The sequence below is a fragment of the Mustela erminea genome, chromosome 4, assembly GCF_009829155.1.
Source record: "Mustela erminea isolate mMusErm1 chromosome 4, mMusErm1.Pri, whole genome shotgun sequence".
Classification (NCBI taxonomy): domain Eukaryota; kingdom Metazoa; phylum Chordata; class Mammalia; order Carnivora; family Mustelidae; genus Mustela; species Mustela erminea.
The window spans coordinates 135,485,079-135,510,044 of NC_045617.1; the positions used below are offsets into that span (position 1 = coordinate 135,485,079).

A 24,966-nucleotide genomic window follows, 5' to 3' on the forward strand; every position below is an offset into this window, starting at 1 on the left:
AACCTCTTCTCCCCAAAGCCAAAAATTAAAATATCTCTTTGAAATAATTTAAAAGTAGAAACCAAAACTACAATGGCAGAATTTCTGGAAGGTAATAATAGAAAATGTTAATGGAACAGTATGCTTCAAAACCTCTAGGACAGAAGTACCACTCAGTGAACACTCAAACTTATGTACTTATTCAGAAACAAGAACAAAAGTAGATGAATCAAACAGCTAATGTAAAACTAATAGAAAATATCAAAACGATACAAAGGAAAGCAGAAGAAAACTGATCATGATAAAAGTAAAAAAGTGAATGAATATATAGACACATGGAGAACTGATAAGTATCTCTTAAGACCTAGTTAATGGGGAGAAATATAAAATCATCAGCAAATATAATTAAGATAAAATGAGGGACTATGCAAGTTCACAAACTAAGCAATGTGTTGGAAAAGTTTAAAGAATTACAGGAGGCATTGGTTAACAATGAAAATTATTTTTTAGGGGTACGGGGGGGGGGCTTAGTCAGTTAAGCATCTGCCTTCAGCTCAGGTCATGATCCCAGGATCCTGGGATCGAGCCCCGCATTGGGCTCCCTGCTCAGTGGAAGGCTGCTTTTCCTTTTCTCACTCCCCTTACTTGTGTTCCCTCTCTCTCTGCGTCTCCCTCTCTGTCAAAGGAATAAATAAAATCTTTAAAAAAAAAAGAAAATTATTTTTTTAAATGGTGGACAAAATTATAAAAAGGAATCAAAAAGAGAAAAACATATCCACATGGATTGACTGCCCCAGGGGGAAAATATTAAGTGAAAAAGCTGATGAAGAACTTCTTCCCCAAAGCATCAACAGCAGTTTAACAGTTGAATTCCTCCAAACCTTTAAGGAAGAGAGGAAACCCAAATAAGAACAGTTTCTAATTATTTTATATAAAGCCAATAAAAATTAATTAGATAAAACCCCTAAATTAAACATGTTTTTAAACAGAAAACTGCAGATCAATCTCACTTGTAATATTAACGGCACAATTCCTTTTGTTCAATTTTTAAAGTGTTTTATTTTTTAATTTTTTAGAGACGGGGAGAGAAAGAACACAGGAGTGGGAGTTGAGGAGCCGAGGGAGAGGGAAAGATCCTAGCTCCACACCCAGCACAGAGCCAGATGTGGGCCCAGATCTCATGACCCTAAGATCATGAGCTGGGTCAAAATCAAGAGTCGGATGCTTATCCAACCGAGCTACATAGGGGCTGTCACCCCCTCTTTTTTAGAAGATTTTATTTTTAAGTAATCGCTACACCCAGTGTGGGACTTCAACTTAACCATGCCATAATCCAGAGTCACATGGTCTACTGATTGAGCCATCCAGGCACCCTCGATGGCAAAAATTTAATAAAAAATTAAGATGCAGAATTATCATATTAAGAGAATGAGAGATCATGACCCAGTAGCATTAATCATAAGAATTCAAAGAGAATGCATTAGGAAATGTATTAATACAATTCACTGTGTGTGGAGAACCAAAGGAAGAATCACATGGTCTTATCTACAGATATTAAACAGACATTTTTAATAACTTTTCAAAATTAAAATTCTTAAAATAAGGGGAAAGTTCTCCATTTCCCCTAAACTTATTTATAAATTTAACATGATTCCACTAAAAATATAACCAGTAGTATTTTTAGAATTAAGAAGCTGATTTTAAAGTTCCTCTGGAATAATATGCATTCAAGATTAATTTTTTAAAATTTGAAAATGAAGAATAAGCAAGACAGAATTTAGATATTAAAGCATATTTTACAGTTAAAATTAAAACAGTGTAATACTGATACATGAATAGATAGATAGAACAGAAATGAAAGCCTGAAAATAGATCCAAGTATATAAAGAATTTTGTATATGAAGTAGCTGGTATTTTAGGTGGTTAGATATTTTAAGCATTTAGGTGACAAAATGATGGATTATTCAATAAATGTTTTAGGACAACTGAGTGGCCATCTTAAAAAAAAATTGGATCTCTGCCAAGCTCCTTACATTAAAAAAATTACAAGTGGACCAAAGTCGTAAACAAAAACACTCATAAAATATTCAGGAAACGTAGAAGAGACTTTAAAAATCAAATCTGAGAGGGATGCCTGGGTGGCTCAGTTGGTTAAGCAGCTGCCTTTGGCTCAGGTCATGATCCCAGCATCCTGGGATCGAGTCCCACATCGGGCTCCTTGCTCGGCAGGGAGCCTGCTTCTCCCTCTGCCTCTGCCTGCCATTCTGTCTGCCTGTGCTCGCTCTCTCTCCCTCTCTCTTCTCTGATAAATAAATAATAAAATCTTTAAAAAAAAATCAAATCTGAGAAAAAGGAAGACTTTCTAAAGCACAGCTGAAGACTCAGATACCATAAAAGGAAAACCTGACAATGTAAATATCAGAAATTCTGTATGACAAAAGAATTTTATTAAAATTAAAAGGCAATGGACAAAGGTTCTGGAAATGATAAATACAATGCATGTCACAAATGGTGTGTTGTTAAATATCTAAAAGGTCCTACATGTTATTTTTAAAAGATAAAATACCCCAAGGAAAAATGGTAAAATTCCCTAGAAAAGGTAATCCAAATGTTCCTATACACATGAAAAAACGTGTAACTTCACTCAAGATCAGAAAAACATTAATTAAGATACAGTGAATTATGACTTTCACCATTTTGTTCTTGGCATATAATGTTTGCTGATGTTTAGCTCAACAGTGAAATAATTTAAGAACTGAATGCCTTGAGAATTAGGTATTACAAATCTATAGGTGCTGTTCAGTCAACAGACTATTTTATGTTTTATATTTGGCCTTCCACCTATAATATGAGCAGGGTGGATGCAGGGTAATCTGTAAACATTGGTTATGGGTGAAAACTAAGTCTTATATGTTGCCAATGCAGGATTTTGTGTGCATGTGATTTTAGCAATATTTTTCTTTTTATGCTCACATTTAGCCTTCAATATATGAAATTTTAGAGTCCAAATATCATTATGTATTCTCTCTTTTTAAGACTTGGGATGATATCAGGGTGCCTGTGTGGCTCAGTGGGTTAAAGCCTTGCCTTCCGCTCGGGTCATGATCCCAGGGTCCTGGGATCGAGACCCACATCGGGCTCTCTGCTCAGCGGGGAGCCTGCTTCCTCCTCTCTCTCTCTGCCTACTTGTGATCTCTGTCTGTCAAATAAATAAATAAAATCTTTAAAAAAAAAAAAAGACTTGGGATGATAAATAAGGTGGTTTGAATACACAGGCAGAGATAAGGCACAAAAATGAGATGGAAAATGGAGCTGGAGGCCCTGGTAGTTATCTCTCTGTCCTCCCATCTCAAACATAGCCTTGACCCTTGATGACTATGGATGGACGTCCCACTGCCAATGTGGAGAAACTCTTCCTTTTCTGGGCAGCTTCATAATGGTAGCTTGGCATGCTAAGTGTGCCATACTGGGGAGATACAATAGGACACAGCTTTGTATTTCCCAGTCACAGAAATTTCAACTTTTTAAATTCCCAAGGTAGGCAAAGTGGAATGATTCTAATTGTGGTAGCTAGGCTATATTTAGGGTGTGAATTTCCACAGTGTCATTTTGCAACATTGTTTTTAGAATTACAGCTTTTAGAGAAGGAAATAATCTTTAACTTGTTTCTCTGATTTACTGTGATAGAAATGTATCTTGACTTAATAGGTATTCTGAGAAACAGTGCAACATGTAAATTTCGGTGCGCATATCTACATACAACTCTTTGTTCTTCCTACTTCTGTCATTTCTTTCAACTGAATTTTATTTTCTTCAGAAAACAAGCAACAATGATCTCACTGGGTGTGTGTGTGTGTGCGCAAAGAAGATTTGGACAGCTTTATGTATGGATTTTGAAAACAAAACAGTTTAAAAGTGTTGTGAAATTTTAACTCATCCTTGTGAAAATTAAATCTATAATATTTGACACAAGGCCTGACATAAGGAAGGAGGTTGCGTTCATTATTACTATTTCTCAGAGGACATCAAATATTTGGAGAGAGAGATAATATTATTATTCCCATTTTAAAGCTAGTTGCAGGCAGTATTCAAACCATATTTTTCAGATAATCAACCTATTGAACCTATTCCACTACTCAGGGTTTAGAACCACTAAGATGTGCAAGAAGATGAAATTAGATTGTCTATACAATGTGACATTATGCTGTAGTACTGTAGACCAAGAAAGGAAGATAATAAAGTGAAGGAAAAAATTCTCAATTGTCAATGTTTTTCTCAAAGGATCATATCATTTTATATTTCAGTTGATTTTGAAAGCTTTCTTCCGGGCCCTCTCTGAACAATTAATAAGATGCCTAAGTCTTAGGGGTGTCCCTTCACTCGCAAGCAAAAAATAAACCAGGAACTGTTTGTAGATTGGGCACAAGGGCATAAGATTGAAAGACACCTCAAGGATTCATTTGAGGCATTCCCTAACTTCTGCAGTGTGACTAAGCCATTCCTTGATTGCTACATTAATTCAGTATCAAAAATCTGCAAGGAAAGAAGTTACACATGTGACTTCTTTTTGCATTAACTCAGTTTGGAGTTTCATTACTCTGGCTATTGGGAAAATGTTCAGTTCTCTGAAGACTATAGGGTTCTACATGGTGGGTATCATTAGCTTTATCAAAGCAAAGACAAATTAAATGCAATACATTGGTCTAGAGAATAGGGACCTTATTCATCTTCAAATTCTATAGGCGAGCCCTCACATAGAACATTATGGATAGTAGGAGCCGAATAAATACTTACTAAAGTGAACTGAAAAGGAGGGAAAAAATTGTCAGGTTACCGAAGTACAGATCACATTGAGGCTTCATTGCTGTGTTTTACTATCTCATTTCCTGACGTTGTTCAGATTTAGTTTAAAAAAATATGCAAAACAAGCAAAATGCCAACTCTTCTATGAGGTTCATTCAATTATTCATTCCGCTAATATTTATTGAATATTACGTGCTAGGCACTGCCGCAACTCCTGAATGTTTTAAATATATGCTACCCTGTTTAAATAGTGTGTAACCAGAAGCACCCCAATTGATTCTATGTAAACTCACTAAAAGTTCTTGATGTGAGAGTTTAATGCAGCTGTTCCTATCAACCCTTCATCATGGGATGTGCTCATGTTTGGTTAGTGATACCACTAACCAAATAATACCTAGTCTCTTAATGTTGCCATAAGGTAACCTGCACTTCCCCATTCAGAACCTTAAATTATGGAGTTAATTACTGAGGTGAGAAAGATAGTGTCATTTGCAAGAAAGAGTTCATAGATGAGGAATTCAGAAACTGGGCTTTCAAGCAGTGTCACCTCTATTCAATCACTTAATTCTGCAGGATTAGTTTTCTACCTGTAAAATAAAATGAATTAGAAAATTATTAAAGCCTCTTTTAAGTCTGGTAGTGTATAATCTTAAATTAATTAAGATGTAATACTTCTAAACGGTAGGAAGAAGATAAACTGTACATTGTGAGTTTTGGCTCAATTCCTATTAATAACGCAAAGATTTCCCTTTCCTGTGTTGTAATATCCAACAGGTAATACATACATATACACAACAGACAATTACATACATATAAAATTATTTTTAAAGTGGTCACCAAGATCACTTAGAGGTGATTCAGTCCCTCTGTGCTTTGGCCAGATATACTTGGTGATTTAGCTAACACATGAACTTCTTTATTTCTCTTTGTCGATTTTCTTTTCCAGAAAGCAGAGCAGTTGAAAAAGGCTGGAGAGGAGGAGGGGGCTGCCTAGTGTATATTTATGTTATCGCCAAAATTTAGCTTTAATTTTTCAAGTTAAAAGGTTTCATCCTTCAAGGAGGAGTTAATAAATGAATTTGCTGTAGTTGTAAATCAGACAGCTCCTCGGGCTCAGGTTGGACACAGAGAAAAGCAGCAAGCCAAGGGAAGAGAGTATAGTTTCAGTCGTAGGGGGAAAAAAAACAACAGAGACTCTGACAATTTAGATAAAAAGAATATTGCAACGAAAAGAGAGCGAGACTAGAGGACGGCATTCAGGAGTAGGACACCTCCGGATCCCTGGGCCAATAGGTGATTTCGGATGCTAGCGCCACGGGAGGCCCAAATTCTTGAAGCGGGAAGGACTGGATGAATGATACAGCGGGTCTATTTCTTTTTTAGCGGCTTAGAAATGTATTCTGCAGGTTGTGACCTAGCCAGATCAGCTGACTTACTTGAAAAAAAAAAAAAAAAACGCAAATTTTAATACATCTAAAACGTTGAGATATTTACACCCTTAAAAAAAAACAAAACTTGTACTCAAACATCTTTATTAAAAGCATTTTGAGGCCAAAGAGCTGTAATGCCACAGAACCCATCCCACGCGCTTGAGCACCCCGGCTCCCCACAAGGTGGGTCAGGGCTGCCCCGCACGCTTCGAGTCCAGCATCTCCGCCCCCAGCTCCGCCCCGGAGCAAGACTCCAGCTCACACCAGGCGCGCGCCCGGGGTCTGGGGGCGGGGAGGGGGTGGAGGTGGTTCCCTCGGAGCACCCAATCAGCGGCGGGGCCGGGCGGTGGCGCTAGTGACGTAGGCCGCGCTTCCCTCCGCCCCACTGCGGGCCGACGCTCGGCGCCGTCAGCCACCCGAGCTCGCGCGCGCGGGGAGGGGGAGGAGGAGGGCTTTGGGGGCCGGCAGGCTGTCGGAGGGCGGCGGGTCGAGGGGAGGGGGGAGAGTGAGCATGCGCAGCGGCTCCGGGGACGGCGGGGGAGGTGGGGACCTGTGCGCGCGCGCACGAGCGGCCCGCCGGCGGCCGCGGGTGGAGGGGGCGGTTCCTCGAGTGTCCGCGGCCGGAGGGTGGGCAGGCTGGCGGCAGGTGCCGCTGCGGCCGCCGCCGCAGCCTCCTCCGGGTCCCGGGTCTCCTCGTCCTCCGGCGGTGATGAGCTGGGCCCCGTCGGGGGCTGCACCTGCCGTCTGCCCATCACCCCGGGCCTCCCTGCGTGACCTCGGCCTCCTCGCGTGCCCGGCCCCCGCGGCGCGGGGCTGCCCCTGAGAGGGAGCGGCAGCGGCAGCGGCCTCTTCCGCCCCGAGTCCTCGCTCGGGGGCCGCGCGGGGAGAGCGCCCGGCCCCCTCCCCTCCCCCGTCCGCCGTCCTCAATGTCTCCCCGGCGGGGAGGGGGCTGCCTGGGAGACGCGCTGAGCTGCCCCCCCCGGAGGCCCGTCGGCGGCAGCAGCAGCGCCCGGCCCGGCGCCCCGCAGCCTTCCCCGGCGGCGGCGGCGGCCTGGAGGAGCCCTGCACCCGCCGCCGCCCCCGGAGCCTCGCAGCCGCCGCCGCCACCCGGCGCCCGAGGAGAGGGCGGCGGGCGCCCCCCGGGGAAGATGAAGGCGGAGGGGGGCGACCACTCCATGATCAACCTGTCGGTGCAGCAGGTCCTGAGCCTCTGGGCCCACGGGACGGTGCTGAGGAACCTCACGGGTAATTGATGCGCCCGGGGTGGGGACGGGGATGCGGTGCCGCCCCCTGCCTCCCTTCTCGCTCCCGAGGAGGGGCCGCGCTCCTGCCGCCCCACCCCCGTGCGCGCCGGCGGGCTGGCAGGCGGTCCCAGGTCCCGGCCAGGAAGGTGTTAACTGGGGGCACTCCACGCGGGTCCCCGGGGCCGGACGCTCGACCCACTCCCAGGGCGCTCCGAGGGGCCTGATCGCGGGTGGAGAATCCACGACCCCCTCCTCCTGCCCGGCGCGGGGAGGGCTGCCGACGGTGCTGCCTTGTGTAGTACGCGCGGAATCGCGTTAGTGCTGAGACTCGGGCACAGTTAGCGCTGGTTTCCCCCACACCCCCCGCCCCGCAAGCGCGCACACACACCCCGCTTCTTGCTGCTAAAATCCTCTTCTTTCTGGCAAATCTCAAACCGGATGCAGGACTTAAATTCTCTGTTCACCATGATCAGTTTGCTTCACCTGTTAAATTGTTGTTGCCCTAGATGACTGATGAAGTAGGTTATAGGGGGTCAGGGGCTTGGGCCAAGATCCAGTGCATTTCAAGCATTTCAGCTTAACCATTTTCTCCCTCTTGTTTCTCTCTCTCTCTCTCTCTCTCTGGCCACAAGCTGCCGCTTCTGTGACATTTGATTTTTTTTTTTTTTTTTTTTGCATTTCCCTTCATTCGTCAAGGCTGTCAAGAGGGAATTGGACTTAACTACATTATAATAATTAACCTCAATTTTGGTGGTAAAAGTGAGCAGTAATATTCTTTTTTATCGAATTTGTAGGTTTGGTTTGTGAAGAAACTTCTGCATTAATGTGGAAATTCTTACACTCTGATTTCTGAATTTAAAAAATACTCTTTAAGATTAGTGGTTAGAGGAAAGAGATTCACTTGCAATGTGGTGTCTCCTCAGTCTCTGCTTCCCAGGGAAAAAACTTAAAAACATACTCAGGATTTAATTCTTGCAAATGTATAAAGCTAAATTTGGTAGGAACATTTAAAATACATTATGTCAAACTTGTTAAGTGTGAGGAGTATTTTACAAATATAACCTGTCCTGACATTATATACACATGTGTATTATATACATGATAAATATAGAGTATCATTTATAATATAGTAACATATGTATATATTTATTATAAATATACTATTTATAGTAACATATGTATATATTTATTATAAAATCTAGCATGATATGGAATTAAGATATCTGTAGAGAACAATTTTATAGAATTTTTATACCGTAGAATGAATTTAAAGACACGGATTTTCTTGAATGCGGCAACTATAAAATTAACATAGATTCTGGATTGATTCATGGTGTCCTCACTTTTAATCTGTGGTTATTTAACTTGATACAAACTGACCTTACATGATGGTTGAGGGTGAGGAACATATTTTTATTTCTAAAAAGAATACATTGACAGGAAGGCCATTTCATGATTCAGTTGAACTTGGAGATAGCCTATGTTATCTTACTTCTGGCTTTGCTTATATTTATCTACTGTTCATATTTCAAATGTTGTATCAATAGTGTTTGTAGGATTGAAGTGAAAAGTAAGAACTTAAATATATGTTTGTATTTGGTAAGGACTGGCTTAGCTCACCATTTATTTAGAGAAAATTAGTTTGGGGAGCTATAGAGTAGTGTAAATGTAACTTACCACTTGGCTAGATCTAATAGTATTTCTAAAATACTGACTTTAGGATTCCAATCATTATAGTGGCTTCCGGTTCTATGAGTCAACCAGTAGGTTGATAATAGTTTCAACCCAGGGTTAACTCTCTTTATTGCTTAATATAATCTTAATAATCGTCTGTTGCTCATCAGACTTTGCCATTTCGTAAAGGATATGCTGAACATCCAAAACTAGTTCCTTGGGTGGGACTGAGGAACATGGGGACCGCTTCTAGGAAATATCTAGCCTGACTATGCAAAATGCTGTTTGTCTTGGTAGAAACAGAGGAAGATGTAGGTCAGAAATACGCTTCACCAGCAGGTGAGTGAACCACATGTTAGGAATCCATTTCTAAAAAAAAAAAAGTGGATTCTGGAAGTGGTAACATTTGACGTGATGTGATTCACTGTGGCCCTCTCATGCTGGTGACCTTAGTAATCCTATATGTACCTTGGTTATTAGTCCAGAGATGCTCGCCATGGTGCTGTTTAGGATTTGGTCTATTCAAAACAAACACACACGTCCTAAGACAAGACTCTACTGCCACTTACTTTGTGAGTGCCTGCTATGTAGCAGACACTTTACATATATTGTTTCTGATCTTAAGAATAACTTTCCAAAGTAGAATTGCAGAGAAGAGAGGCGAAGTTGCCCCAAATCATATCAACAGTGAGTGGCTGAGCAGGACTCTGAACCCCTGTCTTTGCCCACAAATGTACTCTTTCCCCTCTGCCACCTGCTTTCGCTCCTCCTTTTTCTTTTGGCAGAATGAGTTACTTACCTCACCCTGCTGCTTCTGCTCCATATACGTGCTTTTATTATTATATTGTTCAATTATAATTTTTATTTGTCTCTTCCAGACTGAACTTTTGGGGAGGGGGTCATTGTCGTAATCATGAAATTCTAGAGTTTTAGCATTATTCTGCCTGCACATATAAATACTCAATATGTGTTTATCGAATTGCATTTCTGAAATAATACTTAACAATTGCATTAGTTAAACACTCTACTTGCATTAGTTGGTGTGAATATACTGTTAACTAGGGGATGAGTTGTGTAAGCAAATTTTATGGCTAGATGTTGAACCTTTAAACTACTTAATCCTGAAACTACTTAAAATGCTTATTAAATATACTTTTCTGTGCTTGTTATCATGCCTTCATGTATTTGATCTTTTCGATAATCTCGAAAGAGATTATTGTTTATCTTTATGGATTCAGCCATGGAAGCTGAGAATAACTTGCTCAGCGCTGATAGCTAATAAGTGAAAATTTATTACCTTTTTTTCAGACTATGATAACACATTAACTCAGAAGACATGTTTGTCATCATGATAAACTTAGAAATGAAACAAGAAAGGAGCATAGTGTAGAACCAAATTAATTTGGATTTAAGAAATGACTGTGTGAAGGATTGCAGAAATCTGGTTAATAGGAACTCTGGTTAATTAAGCAAAAGGAGAGTGTGTTCTCATCTCTATTTTTTCTTTACACTAACATAAATAACAGGTGTTATTTATTCTCTTTGTATTTTATCCTAAACAAAGGTGAAGTAGGGAAGTTTTTATATTGACTTTTTTTTTCCTTAGACACTTATCTTTAGGCAACAGTCTTGTGTATGTATTACTTCAATAGAAATGCATTTTCAAAAAAATGAAAATAAGAGCTAGAAATTAGAACAGGCTTTAGAACTAGAACTTACATAGTTTGACTGCTTCATTTCAGAAATACTGATGTATCACATCATTAAAGTAACATGGCTGGGATCAGTTACTCAGGGACAGAGGCAGGCCCTAGAAATGATGCTCAATGATGCTTAGTTCTGTGCCTTTCATTTCGTTCCACACAGATTTTTAACTCAGGCACATCTGGTGATAAATCTTAAAATACTTCAGCATAGCCTAGCATTATTTGCCCTGATAAGCCTAATAACGTGTGAATGGAACTATTTTTTGTCCAGCAAACAAAAGATACTGGAAAATGTAAGATATTATTGAATAATATTTCTTTCCCAAAATTTTAAGTTGCCATTGCCTGTGTAAAAGTTAGTGATCCATATGTATTATATATGTAGCTTTAGAAATCCTACCAAATTTGCTCTGCTATTTATTCTTTCTCCTTCCTGAAGACACTAGTATAGGGATTCCATATAGAACAGATTAGTACCTGGAAATTCCATCTCTTCTGTTAATCACCATTGCTAAAGTTCTCTTCTCTATCCATCACTTCCCAAAGTGTGTCATTCACGGGATTCCAAACTTATTAACGGTGTGTAGCTTATCCGCTTCTTCAGCTTACTAAAGTAGAGATAAATGCCTTCTTTATGAAATAGTTTTTCTTTCTTTCCATATGTTCTAAGTCTCCTTTCCCCAGTCTAAAATTATAGTCAGTATGCATGTACTCTTTCAGTTTTATGGGTAATTTGACTTAAAAAAAATAATCTACAGTGTAATACATTCCTTTGCTTTACTTTTATTTTCTTCAACTACTTTGGCTCCCAATTTTGTGTTCTGACCCAAATTTAGTTGCTAAGAATTTAGAGAAGAATTTTTTACTTAGAAAAACGCAGGATCCCTAAACCCGTGTGTAAACACAGAGTGAGACTGGTACTGGGAAAAGATAATTGGTCCCTGGGAAAAAAGGCACAGGCTGGCCTCGGGCTCATCTCCTTTCGCAGTGTCTGTTGCAAATGGGGGGGCAGGTGCCCCTCTTCTGTGGGTACAGACATCGAGAAGCTGGGAATTCAGGCTTGAATGAAGGTCAGATAAAATATATATGTGCTTATTTTTCCTGTTATGCATACACACTATTCTAGTTCCCTTTTAGACTTTATAGTGGCTGAGCTACTTTAGTGTTAATATTGACTGTCAGCAAAAAGAAAGAAAGAAAGAAAAGTGTGGGGGGTTGGGAAGTTTTTTATCCATTTTGTGGAGTTGGAATTGTCCATACTCACACGGGAATAACCAGCATCTTCCTTCAGTATGCTCCCAAGAAAGAGTGCAGCTCTCTGGGGTACCCTGCTCCCTAGCTTCCAGTGAATTAAGTTCTTTATAAATGCTCTATTACAGGAGGTTTTTCTGCAATACAAGTGAAAAATTCCTTACTCTTATGTGGTACAGAGCCCATTAACTAGCGCTGATATGATTTGTACTTTATAGGCTTTCACTTTTTGGAAGTTTTACCTATATGTCTTACTGAGAATGAAGCTACTGTAGTTTTTCAAAAACCAGAATTGTCATCTATGGGTTCTTACTTTCTTAGTCTCCATCTCATTATCTTTGAATCATGCGTCCGTATGATTCATCCATATCCTCTGGCAATAGCAAGTCCGAGGTCTAGATGACATTTCTTAAAGCAGTTTCTGGGTACGTCTTCGGACTGTGTGAGCTGTAATTCTGACGCTTTAATAGACTCTTAATATAAACTTACATTTGCTTTGTTTGGTGATTGAAAGGAAGGACCGGAAAAGTAAGGTAATTCAGGAAGAGGAGTCAAAATCACTAGAGGTGTTTGTCTTGTGGAGAGAAAGCCTAAACTGCAGAGGAAGCGTGGGTCCGGGGTGGGGCAGAGGCAGTGAAACCAGGAAAGGAAATTGGGATTAAGAATAGTTAGGTGTAAACTGCAAAGCTCCTGGAGAAAACAGAGGCAGTAATCTTTTTGACATTAGCCATGGCAGCATTTTTCTAGATCTGTCTCCTTGGGCAAGGGAAACAAAAGCAAAATTAAACCGTTGGGACTATAGCACAGTAAAGCTTCTGTGCAGCGAAGGAAACCCATCAACAAAACAAAAAGGCAATATACTGAGTGGGAGAAGATATTTGCAACTGATATATCTGTTAAGGGATTAATATCCAAACTATCAAAGGAATATAGATAATACCAAAGAATGAATGATCTAAATAAAAAATGGGCAGAGCAGCTAAATAGTCATTTTTCCAAGGAACACCTTTGGATGGCCAACAGACACATGGAAGGATACTCAACATCACTCATCATAAGGGAAGTATGAATCAAAACTACAGTGATGTATTGTAGAGTCAGACCAGGTAGAGTCAAAATGACAAGAAATAACAAGTGTCGGTGAGGATGGGAATAAAAAGGAACTGTCACGCACGGTTGGTGGGGATGCAGACTGGGGCAGCCACTATGGAAAACAGTGTGAAGGTTTCTCAAAAAAAAATAGAACTGTCATATGATCTAGTGGTTCTACTACTGGGTATTTACCCAAAGAGAATGAAAACACTAATCCCAAGACATACATGCAGCCCTGTTGTTATTGCAACATTATTTACAATATCCAAGGCGTGGAAGCTACCCAAGTGTCCACTGGTAGATCAATGGATAGAGAAGATGTGGTATATATGTACAATGTAATATTAGCTATTAAAAAAGAAAGATTTGTGACAAAATGGATGGACCTGGAGGATATTAGAATGAGTGAAATAAGCCAGACAGATAAATCAGAGAAAGACAGATACCATGTGATGGTACTTACATGTGGAATCTAAAACCAGAACAAGCCAACAAATAAAAAACAGAAACAGACCCATAAATACAAAGAACCACCTGACGGTTGCCAGAGGGGAGGGAGATGGAGGGGTGGGCAAAATAGATAAAGGGGATTGAGAAATACAGACTCCGGTTATCGAATGAATAGGTCACCCAGATAAAGGATACAGGATAGGGATTATAGACAATGGTGTTGTAATAGCATTGTGTGGAGACAGACAGTACAGCCGTAGCGAGCAGATGCATAGGGCAGCGTCCAGACTTGTCCAATCACTGTGTTGTGTACCTGAAACTAACATCGTGTGTCAGCTCTTCCTCAACTAAAAAAAAAAAAAAAAGAAAATCAGCTGTAAGAAGAGAGCCCCGAGACTATATAGCATGCTGAATTTACCACAGTATCAGATGAAAAATTCTAATAAATACCAAAGCTCTAAAATAGTGATGTTCATTGAATATTTACTACATACCAGACACAAGGCAAAGCATTTGGTATGCTTCTTTTTTCCTGTAATGGAAGTGACCATGTAACTTACTGCTGTATTAAATGTATGTGGTTATATCAGGTATGATAGACTAATTGTGCTTTTCGTGGCAAAGTATTTTAGCTTTAGAAGTATAATATAAAAAAGTAAAATAAATAAAAAGTGTAATATAAAAAAAGTATGATATTAAAGAAAAGTAAAAGTAATATAAACAGTGGCAGTGGAATCATTTAAAAAAAAGGTCTCATTAGATTATCCAATTCCAGTAACCTTAGCTGAGGAGATTTTTCACCAAACCTTGTACAAGTAGGAAGAACCAGACTTTTACCTGGGTCCAGTTGCCTGTTCTTACAAATCTTGGGATATAATCTAGAAGGACTTTTTGTAAGAGTGAAGTGATATAATAGGAGATTTCGGAAAGCAGGAGGCACCTGTATACTACTCTCATATCAATGTCTAGCTGCGATGTTTCTGTCAGTGTTGTGGACTGGATTTTCATGATGAAACTGCACCCCTCTCCCATTCCCTGCCACGAATTACTTTAATCCAACATAGTTTCTGAACTTTGCTGCCTACCAGCATCACCTGGGTTGGGTTAAAGGTACAAATCCAGGGTTCCAGTCCCTATTTATGGAGGACTTTTGAGAAAGGGGTCTATGAAGCTACCTTTTTAGCTAGTTCTGGGTGATTTTGTTATTGAGAGCTCGAGGTTTGGGAACACCCAATTTTTAAAGATAAAGTTTTTGGTGATCAATCTGTAGCTATATTGTGATATATAAAGCAAATTAATATGGAGACTTTGGTATAACTAAAGACTTATTAAATTTTCAATATAAACAACTCATTTCCAGGAGGATGCTCAAACCCAGTTTTTAATAAGTGACTATCTTTTAATCTTAATTATTAATATTATTTTTAATATTTTAATCTATTTAATATTTTAGTAATGTTTCTTTATATGAACCATTAACTGTAGAGAATAATTCCTATTAAATGACCATATTTTGAAAATTCAAGATGGCTTAGCTACATTAGATCTGAAGTATGTGGGAGAATTTAGCATTAGCAATATTTATGTAAACACTTAGATAATGTGCAGCTATTGGAATTCTTCCTTCTGGAATAATCTGGGTTCTGTCAGATACTTGTATGCAAATAAAGAGTCTAAAGAAACAGTAGGATCCCTGCATTTATGGATCAAGAAACTGAGTTTTATGCTTGACTGCAACTAAATGGATTTTGCATGTTGGACAAGCCACATGTTTCCCAGGCTCAGGTTCCTTGTGTGTAATACAATCTGATGCCAGCCGTTCTCATGCTGATGTTATGGGAAAGCTGAGTTAGAAATTAGAAAGTAGGACGCCTGGGTGGCTCAGTGGGTTAAGCCGCTGCCTTCGGCTCAGGTCATGATCTCAGGGTCTTGGGATCGAGTCCCGCATCGGGCTCTCTGCTCAGCAGGGAGCCTGCTTCCTTCTCTCTCTCTCTCTGCCTGCCTCTCTGCCTACTCGTGATCTCTGTCTGTCAAATAAATAAATAAAAAATCTTTAAAAAAAAAAAAAAAGAAATTAGAAAGTAGGGAGAGAAAAGTTTAGTTAGCGGCACCTGGGTGGCTCAGTCCTTAAGTGTGTGCCTTTAGCTCAGGGCATGATCCCAGGGTCCTGGGATGCCGCCCCACATTGTGCTCCTTGCTCGGCAGGGGGCCTGCTTCTCCCCCTCCCACTTACCCTGCTTATGTTCCTTCTCTCTGTCAAATAAATAAAATGAAATCTTAAAAAAGAAAAGGAAAAGTTTAGTTAACTATGAGTTAAGGAAAATGCTTACCATTTGCATGTAAACTTATTTCTTTCATCTTTAAAATTAAGAAATTTTTCTTTTTTAAATGGTGCTTCCTCAGGTTTTTAATAGGCTGATTTGTAAGGTGAAGCTTAGGACCTAGAAAAATCCATACTCTCTGAACACCATTTAACAGCTCTTAGAATGGGGCCTTCTTAAAATTTGGTTTAGGAAACTCTGGATTCAGTATCTGAAATTATGACTTCGTTTAATTTCTTTTTGTTTATCCGTGTGTGGTGTAACTTCTTCCTCTGGATTATTGTCAAGTGATCTCCAAGGTGTGACACTCTGACCAGGCGTGCACATTACTTGCTAAATTTTCTTGGTTGTGCTTTTATTTTCTGTTCTGTCATTCATCTGGCCCTGTATTTAGATTTAATTTTAGGAGTTTATTACATCGAGAATTTCATTATACGTTATGCTCATTGATGTAAAAAGTTCAATTTTCAGTGTTCAGTGTTAATATCCCCTGGAAATACTGTGTCATGAGATTGTGAAACATTTTATCAATTGCTGACAAGATTTTTTAGATCAGTGACTTATTCAAACAAACATGTTGTTACTGACTTTTTTTTAGTATGACATGTATAATTTAAGATACTTGAGGGCATACAAGTAATAACAATTGAAATCATTGTATAATGCTATAATTTCATAATAGATTCAGATTTTGACATTTAATTCTTATGCTTTTGTAACTGAGTAGCTAATCAATTACAAGGAAGAAAAGATGAGTGACATCTTTTAGGAAGACAGTACTATGGCTTGAATATAGAGCAGTATTTGAACTATTTTAAGTAGCCTTAACCTGATTGCTTTAAAGCAGTGATATTTTGATTGTTTTAAATTAAAAAACTTGCTTTTTAAAGAAATTTCTTTTACTATTCAATGATAAGTACTGTAATTTACAGTTTGAAATTATATAATTAGCTGGAAAAAGTGTAATTTAGTGAAAGTGGGTAATAAGTGTTGCCATAAGCTTTGAGAAAGCCAATGAATTAAGGCAGACCTTGAAAGTATCACCATTGAATTTAAAAACTAGTGTTTTTTTCTCTCTTTAAAAAGCAAAAGCAGATAGCTTTAAATATTTACTGTAGCTTCAACTTCTATGTTAATTGCAGTTTCAAGTGGACGAATACAGTGACTTATTTTTAAGTCCAGTTAATATGTTAAGAATGATTAAAAATAAGGAAAAATGTCCTTTATGTTTACCTTCATTTTAACTTTCTTTTTTGTTCATTTCTTTGTGTAGAGTTAAGCTTCCATCTACTATCATATTCCTTCTGTCTGAAGAGCTTCCTTTAATCTGTCTTTTAGGTCCACTGGTGATTAATTCTCCCAGCTTTTCTTCTTTTTGAAAAAAGTCTTCATTTCACCTTCAGTTTTGAAAGCTATTTCTCCAAAATATAGATTCCTGCCTTTCCAGGTTTTTTGTTTTGTTTTGGTTTGTTTTCCCCTTTCAGTCTTTAAAAAAATGTCACTCTATTGTCTTCTGGTTTGATGGTTTCTGATGAGAAGTTTGCTATAGTTTTTAATCTTTGTTCTCCTATATGTAAACTGTTGCTACTACTACTTTCAATATTTTCCCATTATCTTTGATTTTTCATCATTTCACTATGAGGTATCTAGGTAGTGTGTAGCTTATTTTTATTTTATTGTGTTTTGGTTATTTTGGCAAGTCTTTATCTTGCTTGAGATTCTCTTGGAGTCTTAGATTTGTGGTGTGATATATTTCATTATTTTTATAATTTTTCAACCATCTCTTTTCAAATATTTTTCTTCTCCATTCTCTTTTTCTTCTCCCTCTGTGACTCCAACTACATGTGTGCTAAACCACTTGAAATTGTTGCATAGCTCTTAAATGGGTGATTCCTCTTTTCCCTTAATCTCCTTCTTTCCCTTATTCTCCTCCATTTGTTCTATTCTTTTTTCTCTCATATTTTAGTTTGAATAATTTCTTTTGGTCCATCTTTAAGTTGACTGATTCTTTGCTTAACTGTGTCAGTCTATTGGGGAGACCATTAACAGAATTTTTTATCTCAGATAATATGGTTTTTGTTGTTGACTTTTAAAAAAATTTCAAGCATTTCCGTTTGACTTTTACGTGGAATTTCCATTTTTCTGCTAAAATTCCACATCTGTTCATGTGAGTTTTCTACCTTTCCCATGAAAGCCTTTAACATGTAAATTATAGTAACTGTAAAGCCCCTTTCTGCTTGTTGTAAAGTCTGGGTCATTCCTCAATTTGGTTCTATTGATTGCTTTATTTCTTGACAGTGGGTTGTTTTATTTATCCTCATGCCATCTCCAATGTGTTTATTATTTGGTTAAATTAGATTTATTTAAAAAAATTCACATGTGACAGTGAATTCTCTTGGGACCTTCCTTGACATTGTCCTTCTTGTTCAAGCTTCTCTTCCACATAACATCAGCTACTCACTGTGCTCTGAAGAACCCAAGTTATTAGAATATATGCCATTGAAGTATCATTAACTAAACACTCAATGTGTCAGCTCTTGCTAATATATGAAAGTACTGTATTAAATTAATTAAAGTACCACAGTAAATGTTTTCAGCTATGCAGGCCATATGATCTCTGTCATAACTACTCAGTTTTGCTTTTATAGCATGAAAAGTAGCCATAGAGAGTCTGGATGAGTCTGACTGTATTTCAGTAAAGTTTTATGGACACTGAAATTTAAACTCTGTGTAATTTTGAGGTGTGAAATATAGTTCTTTTGATTTTTCAACCACTTGAAAATGTAGGAACCATTCTTAATTCACAGACTTTACAGAAACAAGTGGTGGGCCAGCTACAGCTTATGGACCCTACTTTGTTGACCTCTGATCTAGGGGACTTTTTCAAATTATAAATGCATCATCTTCCTGAGACTCTAATAAGTCACCTAGGTGAGATGCATCCCCAAACTGAGAAGTCACTGATATTGGAAACTAAAGGGAGTGATTTCCACACTTTTAGATTTGCTGGAATGAGAGCAAAGCTCGAGATAATCTAATGTGAACACAGACTATCTAAACATACAATGTGGACCATTTCTATAAAGAAGGTAGAAATCACGAACAGCTTCAACATATGGTCTTACTGGCATGGTATTTTCTGCTGGAGACTTCGAGTATGTCGAGCATACAGTAAGAGTTCAGTATCTGTTAATGATTTTAGTAGAAAGGTGAGATAGTCTCTAGAGGATTAAAAATACATTTAGTGTTGTTTGTCTAATGAGATGGTTTTGTTGTTTTTATGACTTTGGGATTTTTTCATAAGCATCTCTTCTGTAACTTTAGCATGGGGTAGTAATTCTGATTTCTATTCCATGTTGTGATTATTTGGTAGAGTTGACGAAAGTGTTGTTCTTTAGGTCCTACCTCCAGAGATTACTTTAATTTAGGGTAGTTCTTGTGAGCAGCCCGGGTTGAGGAACTTTGGCCTAGTAGAGCACCTTCATTGATGAATTTTAGAATGAAAAACTACTTTTTTGAAGACAGTATGTTTGCAGCAAAATTTAAAAATATACACATTTCAGGCAGGTTCTAAAAAATATAAGGAATATATAAAATAATATCACCCATCTCTTATCTTTAAAAGATAGCCATTGTCAAGTTTTCTGTTTGTGCTTTTTTTCTGTACATAAACATATTTTTTAGTGAATAGGATTGTACAGTATGTACCATTCTTTGACTTGTTTTTACCCAGTTAATACACTTTAGACATCTAGAGAAAACCATTTCTCATAAATAATTTTGCCCAAGGATTAAAAACAAAAGCACAGAAGATAATTTTTGAGCAACTTGGCAACCGGCGCTGATGAGAGATACAGATTGGGAGCAGGGCTATTCTAGGATTGTTTGGAGGCCGGGACACATCACAGTTCTCCGTGCAACAATTCAGGCAAAATTTGTTTACGGTGAAGATTCCATAATCTTTGAATAGGGAGAAATAACCAGAGGAGATGCACCCAAGAAGAAGGAATATTTCCTTCCAGTGAATTAAGGTGAGTATATGGATGGCAGGCTTCAGAATTTTCTGCTTTGTGCATTGTATTTTTAAAATTTTGTGTTGCGTCTTGTTTAGCATGCACCAGGTCTCCCTCTGGCCTATCCTCCTCTCACCGTTGCTCAATTGCTGGAGGCTTGGATTAGGTGGGCTGTTGGCAGACAGGAACACTGGGCCTGTGGATGTCCACATCAGCTGTATGGCCTAGGCAGTTGAGGAGAAGGTGGTGGTATTCCATGCCTGTCCTCCTAGCATCTGTCCTTCCTCTGGGGCTCTTGGACATCTGGTCTTGCTCTCTTCTTAGGATCCTGCAGTTCTCTTCACCTGAACTAACCCAGCAGGCTTCCTCTGTTTGCCAGTAGTGAGCAGGGCCTAAGACAGACTTGTTTATGCAGAGGAGATCAAGTTCTTCAGAAGCCCTGTCCACGGACCAGGTTGCGTGCATCCATCAGGTAATTCACAAGCATAGTGATAACATGAGGCCTAAGTTAGCTATAGATATTCTCAGCAGAGTTCAGTTTTTCCAAGATAAATAATAACGATTTTTTAACAAAGACAGAAATATGAAAATAAATTTAAGTTTAGGTAGTTTATGCTCAATCTGCTTAAGGGATAACCCTTGCCTGGTCACTAGAGGAGTCTTCGAGGTTCTATTTTAGTTGTATAATTCTTTGATATCCTGGGGCTTCATAGAACATTAAACTTAAAATTTACATTTCCAAATGATCAGGCCAATTTATTGTTGAAGCCAATAACTATATAGTCAATAGACAAACACCATTATTTATAATTTATTTATTATTTATAATAATTCCTCACTCATAGTCTTAAATATAGTTAAGAATGCTTTCACCCTATTTGTATTTCAAGGACAACGAACAAAAGTGTTTTCTGGGGTAGATCTGGTAAGCTACCAGAGCTGGCTTGGGATACGAGGCAGATGATTGTTTTCTTTCTCCCTTTCTTTCTTCCTTTCTTTCTTTCTTAAGATTTTATTTGTTTGACAGACGAAGATCACAAGTAGGCAGAGGGGGGTGGGGGAAGCAGGCTCTCCGTGGAGCAGAGAGCCTGATGCAGGGCTTGATCCCAGGACCCTGAGATCATGGTCTGAGCTGACGGTAGAGCCTTAACCCGCTGAGCCACCCAGGTGCCCCGATTATTTTCTTTCTTAAGAGTATCTGCCTGTTGCTATCGAACCCTTCTTGTCTCAGAGCCCCCCTGATGAAAATGCCTTCATGTTCCCTTATATTCCCTTATATTTCCAGTTTTTTAGGTTCACTTTGAAAAATTACATCTTTTAAGATAGAAATATCTTCTGAGCAGGTTAAGCCTTTTTGTCTTTAATGCATTTATTATAAATTGAAGCTATTTGTTTGGGATTGACAGCATGAAAACACTATTTTCCTGAAATCTGGAAAGGCAAGCTTTGTATTCTTTTCTGTAATGACCAGCATCTGTCTCTTATGCCACTGAGAAGCATGCATGGTCCTTCAGCACACATTGGAAAATATGTCTGGTGACTCTTCCTTCAAATTATTTCACATTAACTGAGTCCAATCTGATTGTTACTCTTAAGAATTTGGCATGCTGAAATGATTTTATTTTTTAATCTGTTTTCAGTGTATCCTCTCTTTTTTTAAAAAAAAAAAAAGAGCTTTTTACTTGGAGACGATTGTAGATTCACATGCGTTTGCAGGAAATAATGCGGAGAGAACCCCCTTACCCTTTACCCAGTTTACCCGATGAGACCATCTTGGAAAACCACAGTATAATATCAAAACCTTGATAGAGACCTTATTCAGACTTTACCAGTACTACTTGGATAGGTGTACTCAGTTATGTGTGTGTATTTATTTCTGTACGGAGTGACAAAACTGTACACTTGTACAACACCACTGCAGTCAAACTATAGAATAGTTCCATTGCCCAAGACCCCTAGTATTTACCTTATTCTATCCACACCTTCTTTCCTTCATGAGGTGTTTTGGGGGGGTGTATCCTTCATGAGGTGTTTGTTTTTTAAGAATGTATTTATTTATTTATTTATTTGAGAGAGGGAGAGCGCAGGGGTGGGGGAAACAGAGGGAAGAGGACAAGCAGACTCCCCGCTGAGCGCAGAGCCAGACGCAGGGACCCATCCCAGGACCCTGAGATCATGACCAGAGCCAGAATCATGAGTCAGGTGCCTAACCAACTGAGCCACCCAGGCGCCCCACTTCACACGTCTTTAATTTATTTCTCATTTATGGTCATTACAATAATTATCTCTTTTTTTCTTTAAATTTTATTTTATTTTTTTCAGTGTTCCAAGATTCTTTGTTCATGCACCACAGCCAGTGCTCCATGCAATATGTACCCCTCCTGATACCCACCACCAGGCCTTCCCACCCCCCACCCCTCACCCCTCCAAAAACCCTGTTTGTTTCTCAACCGTGAGAGACTGTGGACTCAGAAAATAATTATCTTTGAAAATTATATCCATACTTTAAAAAGTTTATTTTTAGTGTGGTTAAAAAAAAAAAACGCATAAAATTTCCCATTGTACCTATTTTAAGTGTGTAGTTCAGTAGCGTTTAGGCCCTTCACACCGTTGTGTAACGGGTCTCTACATCTTTCTCGTCTTGCAGAACTGCAGTTCTGTACCCGTTCCCCTCTCCCCAAGCCTCGGGCAGTCATCATTCCGTTTCTTCTCTGAACCACACTGCTTTGGATCTACCTCATGTGAATGGAATCACACAGTATGTGTAGTTTTCTGTGACTGGCTGACTTTACTCAGTATGACGTCCTCAAGCTTGAGCCCTGTCGTGGCATGTCCCAAGGTTTCTTTCCCTTTTTTTTTTTTTTTTTAAGATTTTATTTATTTATTTGACAGAGATCACAAGTAGGCAGAGCGAGAGAGGGAGAAGCAGACTCCCTGCTGAGCAGAGAGTCTGATGTGGGGCTCGATCCCGGGACCCTGGGATCATGACCTGAGCTGAAGGCAGAGGCTTTAACCCACTGAGCCACCCAGGTGCCCCAGTTTCTTTCCCTTTTGAAGCTGACTACTATTCCATTGTGTGTGCCATCCCCGTTGGTGGACACTCAAGCTGCTTCCGTTTCTTGGCTGCTGTGAATAATGCTGCTCTGAACATGGGTGTACAGATCGTTCTTTGGGATGCTGCCTTTAATTCTTTGGCTCTATACACAGAAGCGGAATTGCTGGATCGCATGGTAGTTCTTTTTCCAAGTTCTTGAGGAACTACTCTACTTCTCCTTGGCAACGGCACCATTCTACATTCCCACCAACAGCATATACCTGATAAATCTGTTCTTATTCATCCATTTTTGTTCTCTCTGTCTGTTTCATGACTGTTTCATTGACCTTTCTTGAGGTCAATGAGAGAGAACGCCAGTGTAGATAGATATCTTGCATTACGGAATGTTGGCTTACCAAGGATGATCCTCAAGGTGACATCCCAGCGTTCTGGTGTCAGCTCTTCCAGCTCTAAGTCACACAACTTGTTTACATAAAAAGGAATTTTATGACAAGGAAACTAGGGTGTTATGTGGAAACTAAGGGTGGTGATGTGGCAGGCCATAGGAATCACTGGAATGAGGGATTTGGTTGTCTCTTCTCTTTGGTGGGTATAGTTTTCTCTCGTCTTGTCCCAAGGCTCTCATCATGTGATGAAGAAATGGCCCTTCAGAGATCCCTCAGCCACCCAAAGACTGAGGTGCTCCCTTGGGCCCAGTCCAGAATTCCCAGAGGAAGGAAAAGAGCGGCTCAGCTGGGATCAGTTGTCTCCCCTGACGTACCTCACCATGGGCTTGGGCGGAGAGATGGAGTCAGTGCAAGGACCCGGCCAAGCCTCTTGGGGCTGCGTGGGTTGACTGGGAGGGTGCAGGAAGCCAGAAGGAAAGGGAACGAGCAAAAGAGAGACAGAATGGAAGGTGCTCATCGACCGTAACCTAAACCACAGTGAACAGTAATTAAGGACACTCTGAGGAAGGAACGATGGAGCTTGGAAAGGTCTGGGTAAGGACTATTAAAATTATGAGAGACAAAGAAATTAAAAGAAAAAAAAAAACCATTCTGAGTGATGCCTTAGTATATAAAGTTGGGATCCAAGAGGGGAATTGCCTGAAATGCCTAAAATCATAAAAGATGAAATTGTTGATTTCTGGAACAATTTGAATTAAGAGGTAGATTTCAAAAATGTCAACACTATTATTTGGTGTAGAAAATAGAAAATCCTATCTCAAACAGCAGTTAATAAATTTATTGCACGAGATTTGCAAATATGTTAGGGACTCTTTAGACACGTTGATGGGTTTTAGCTGTATGATGGAGACAGAGCCAGTCAGAGCGTCTTCGCCTTAATGTTTTGAAGGCTGAACTGTTCCCCCCTCGAGCATCAGTGATGATGATCATCGTTAATGTTTAGTTAGTGATGCTATGTGTGAGGCACAGTACTGGGCACTTTTCTATCCGTTCTCTCATTTACCCTTCCTCCAAACCCTGGGTGCGCCCCTGTTCATTAACCCGGCTTGTCTAGGTTGTTTCCAGCAGAACTATTAACCCTCTGCTCTTCTTTTCAGAGATGTGGTACTGGATCTTCCTGTGGGCTCTCTTCTCGTCCCTGTTTGTCCACGGTGCTGCGGGCGTGTTGATGTTTGTGATGCTGCAGAGACACAGGCAGGGGAGAGTGATCTCCCTCATCGCCGTCAGCGTCGGATTTCTGGCTTCTGTCACCGGCGCGATGATTACTAGTAAGCGGGTTTTGCTTTGCTTAAGGACCTGACTGTGCATGCCCTTTATTCTTACGATGAAGGGGACGTTCGTGTCCTCTCCCACAGAGGGTATTTTCAGCACTGATTACACTTCACCTGGAGGAAAAGATCCGTTCATGGGCTCATGGAATGGAGAGTTTTAGTACTTCTCTGTGAAGACTTGCTATGCCAGGTTCTGTGGGATCTAGAACAACTTGTGAAAGTTGACAAGGG

The 24,966-nt window shown here is 39.6% G+C and overlaps 2 protein-coding genes across 2 annotated transcripts in view; one reads left to right on the top strand and one right to left on the bottom strand.

The window, feature by feature from the left end:
- Nucleotides 1–204: 204 nt before the first annotated feature.
- LOC116589142 (translation initiation factor IF-2-like) lies at nt 205–6,982 on the bottom strand. Its single transcript, XM_032341106.1, has 2 exons — nt 5,568–6,982; nt 205–216 (listed from the first exon to the last, which is right to left on the bottom strand). The coding sequence occupies exon 1, from the start codon at nt 6,962–6,964 to the stop codon at nt 6,401–6,403; it is 564 nt and encodes a 187-aa protein (XP_032196997.1). The 5' UTR covers nt 6,965–6,982; the 3' UTR covers nt 205–216; nt 5,568–6,400.
- The window catches only part of TMEM170B (transmembrane protein 170B), a 30,446-nt gene continuing 12,244 nt past the window's right edge, over nt 6,765–24,966 (top strand). The window contains exons 1-2 of the mRNA XM_032341105.1: nt 6,765–7,457; nt 24,562–24,732. Of these exons, the coding sequence (XP_032196996.1) occupies nt 7,139–7,457; nt 24,562–24,732 (490 nt within the window). The 5' untranslated portion in view covers nt 6,765–7,138. The remainder of the gene's footprint in view (nt 7,458–24,561; nt 24,733–24,966) is intronic.

Coding starts and splice junctions, on each gene's coding strand:
- LOC116589142 (XM_032341106.1), bottom strand. CDS start 6,964: ATGGGCAGACGGCAGGTGCAGCCCCCGACGGGGCCCAGCTCATCACCG.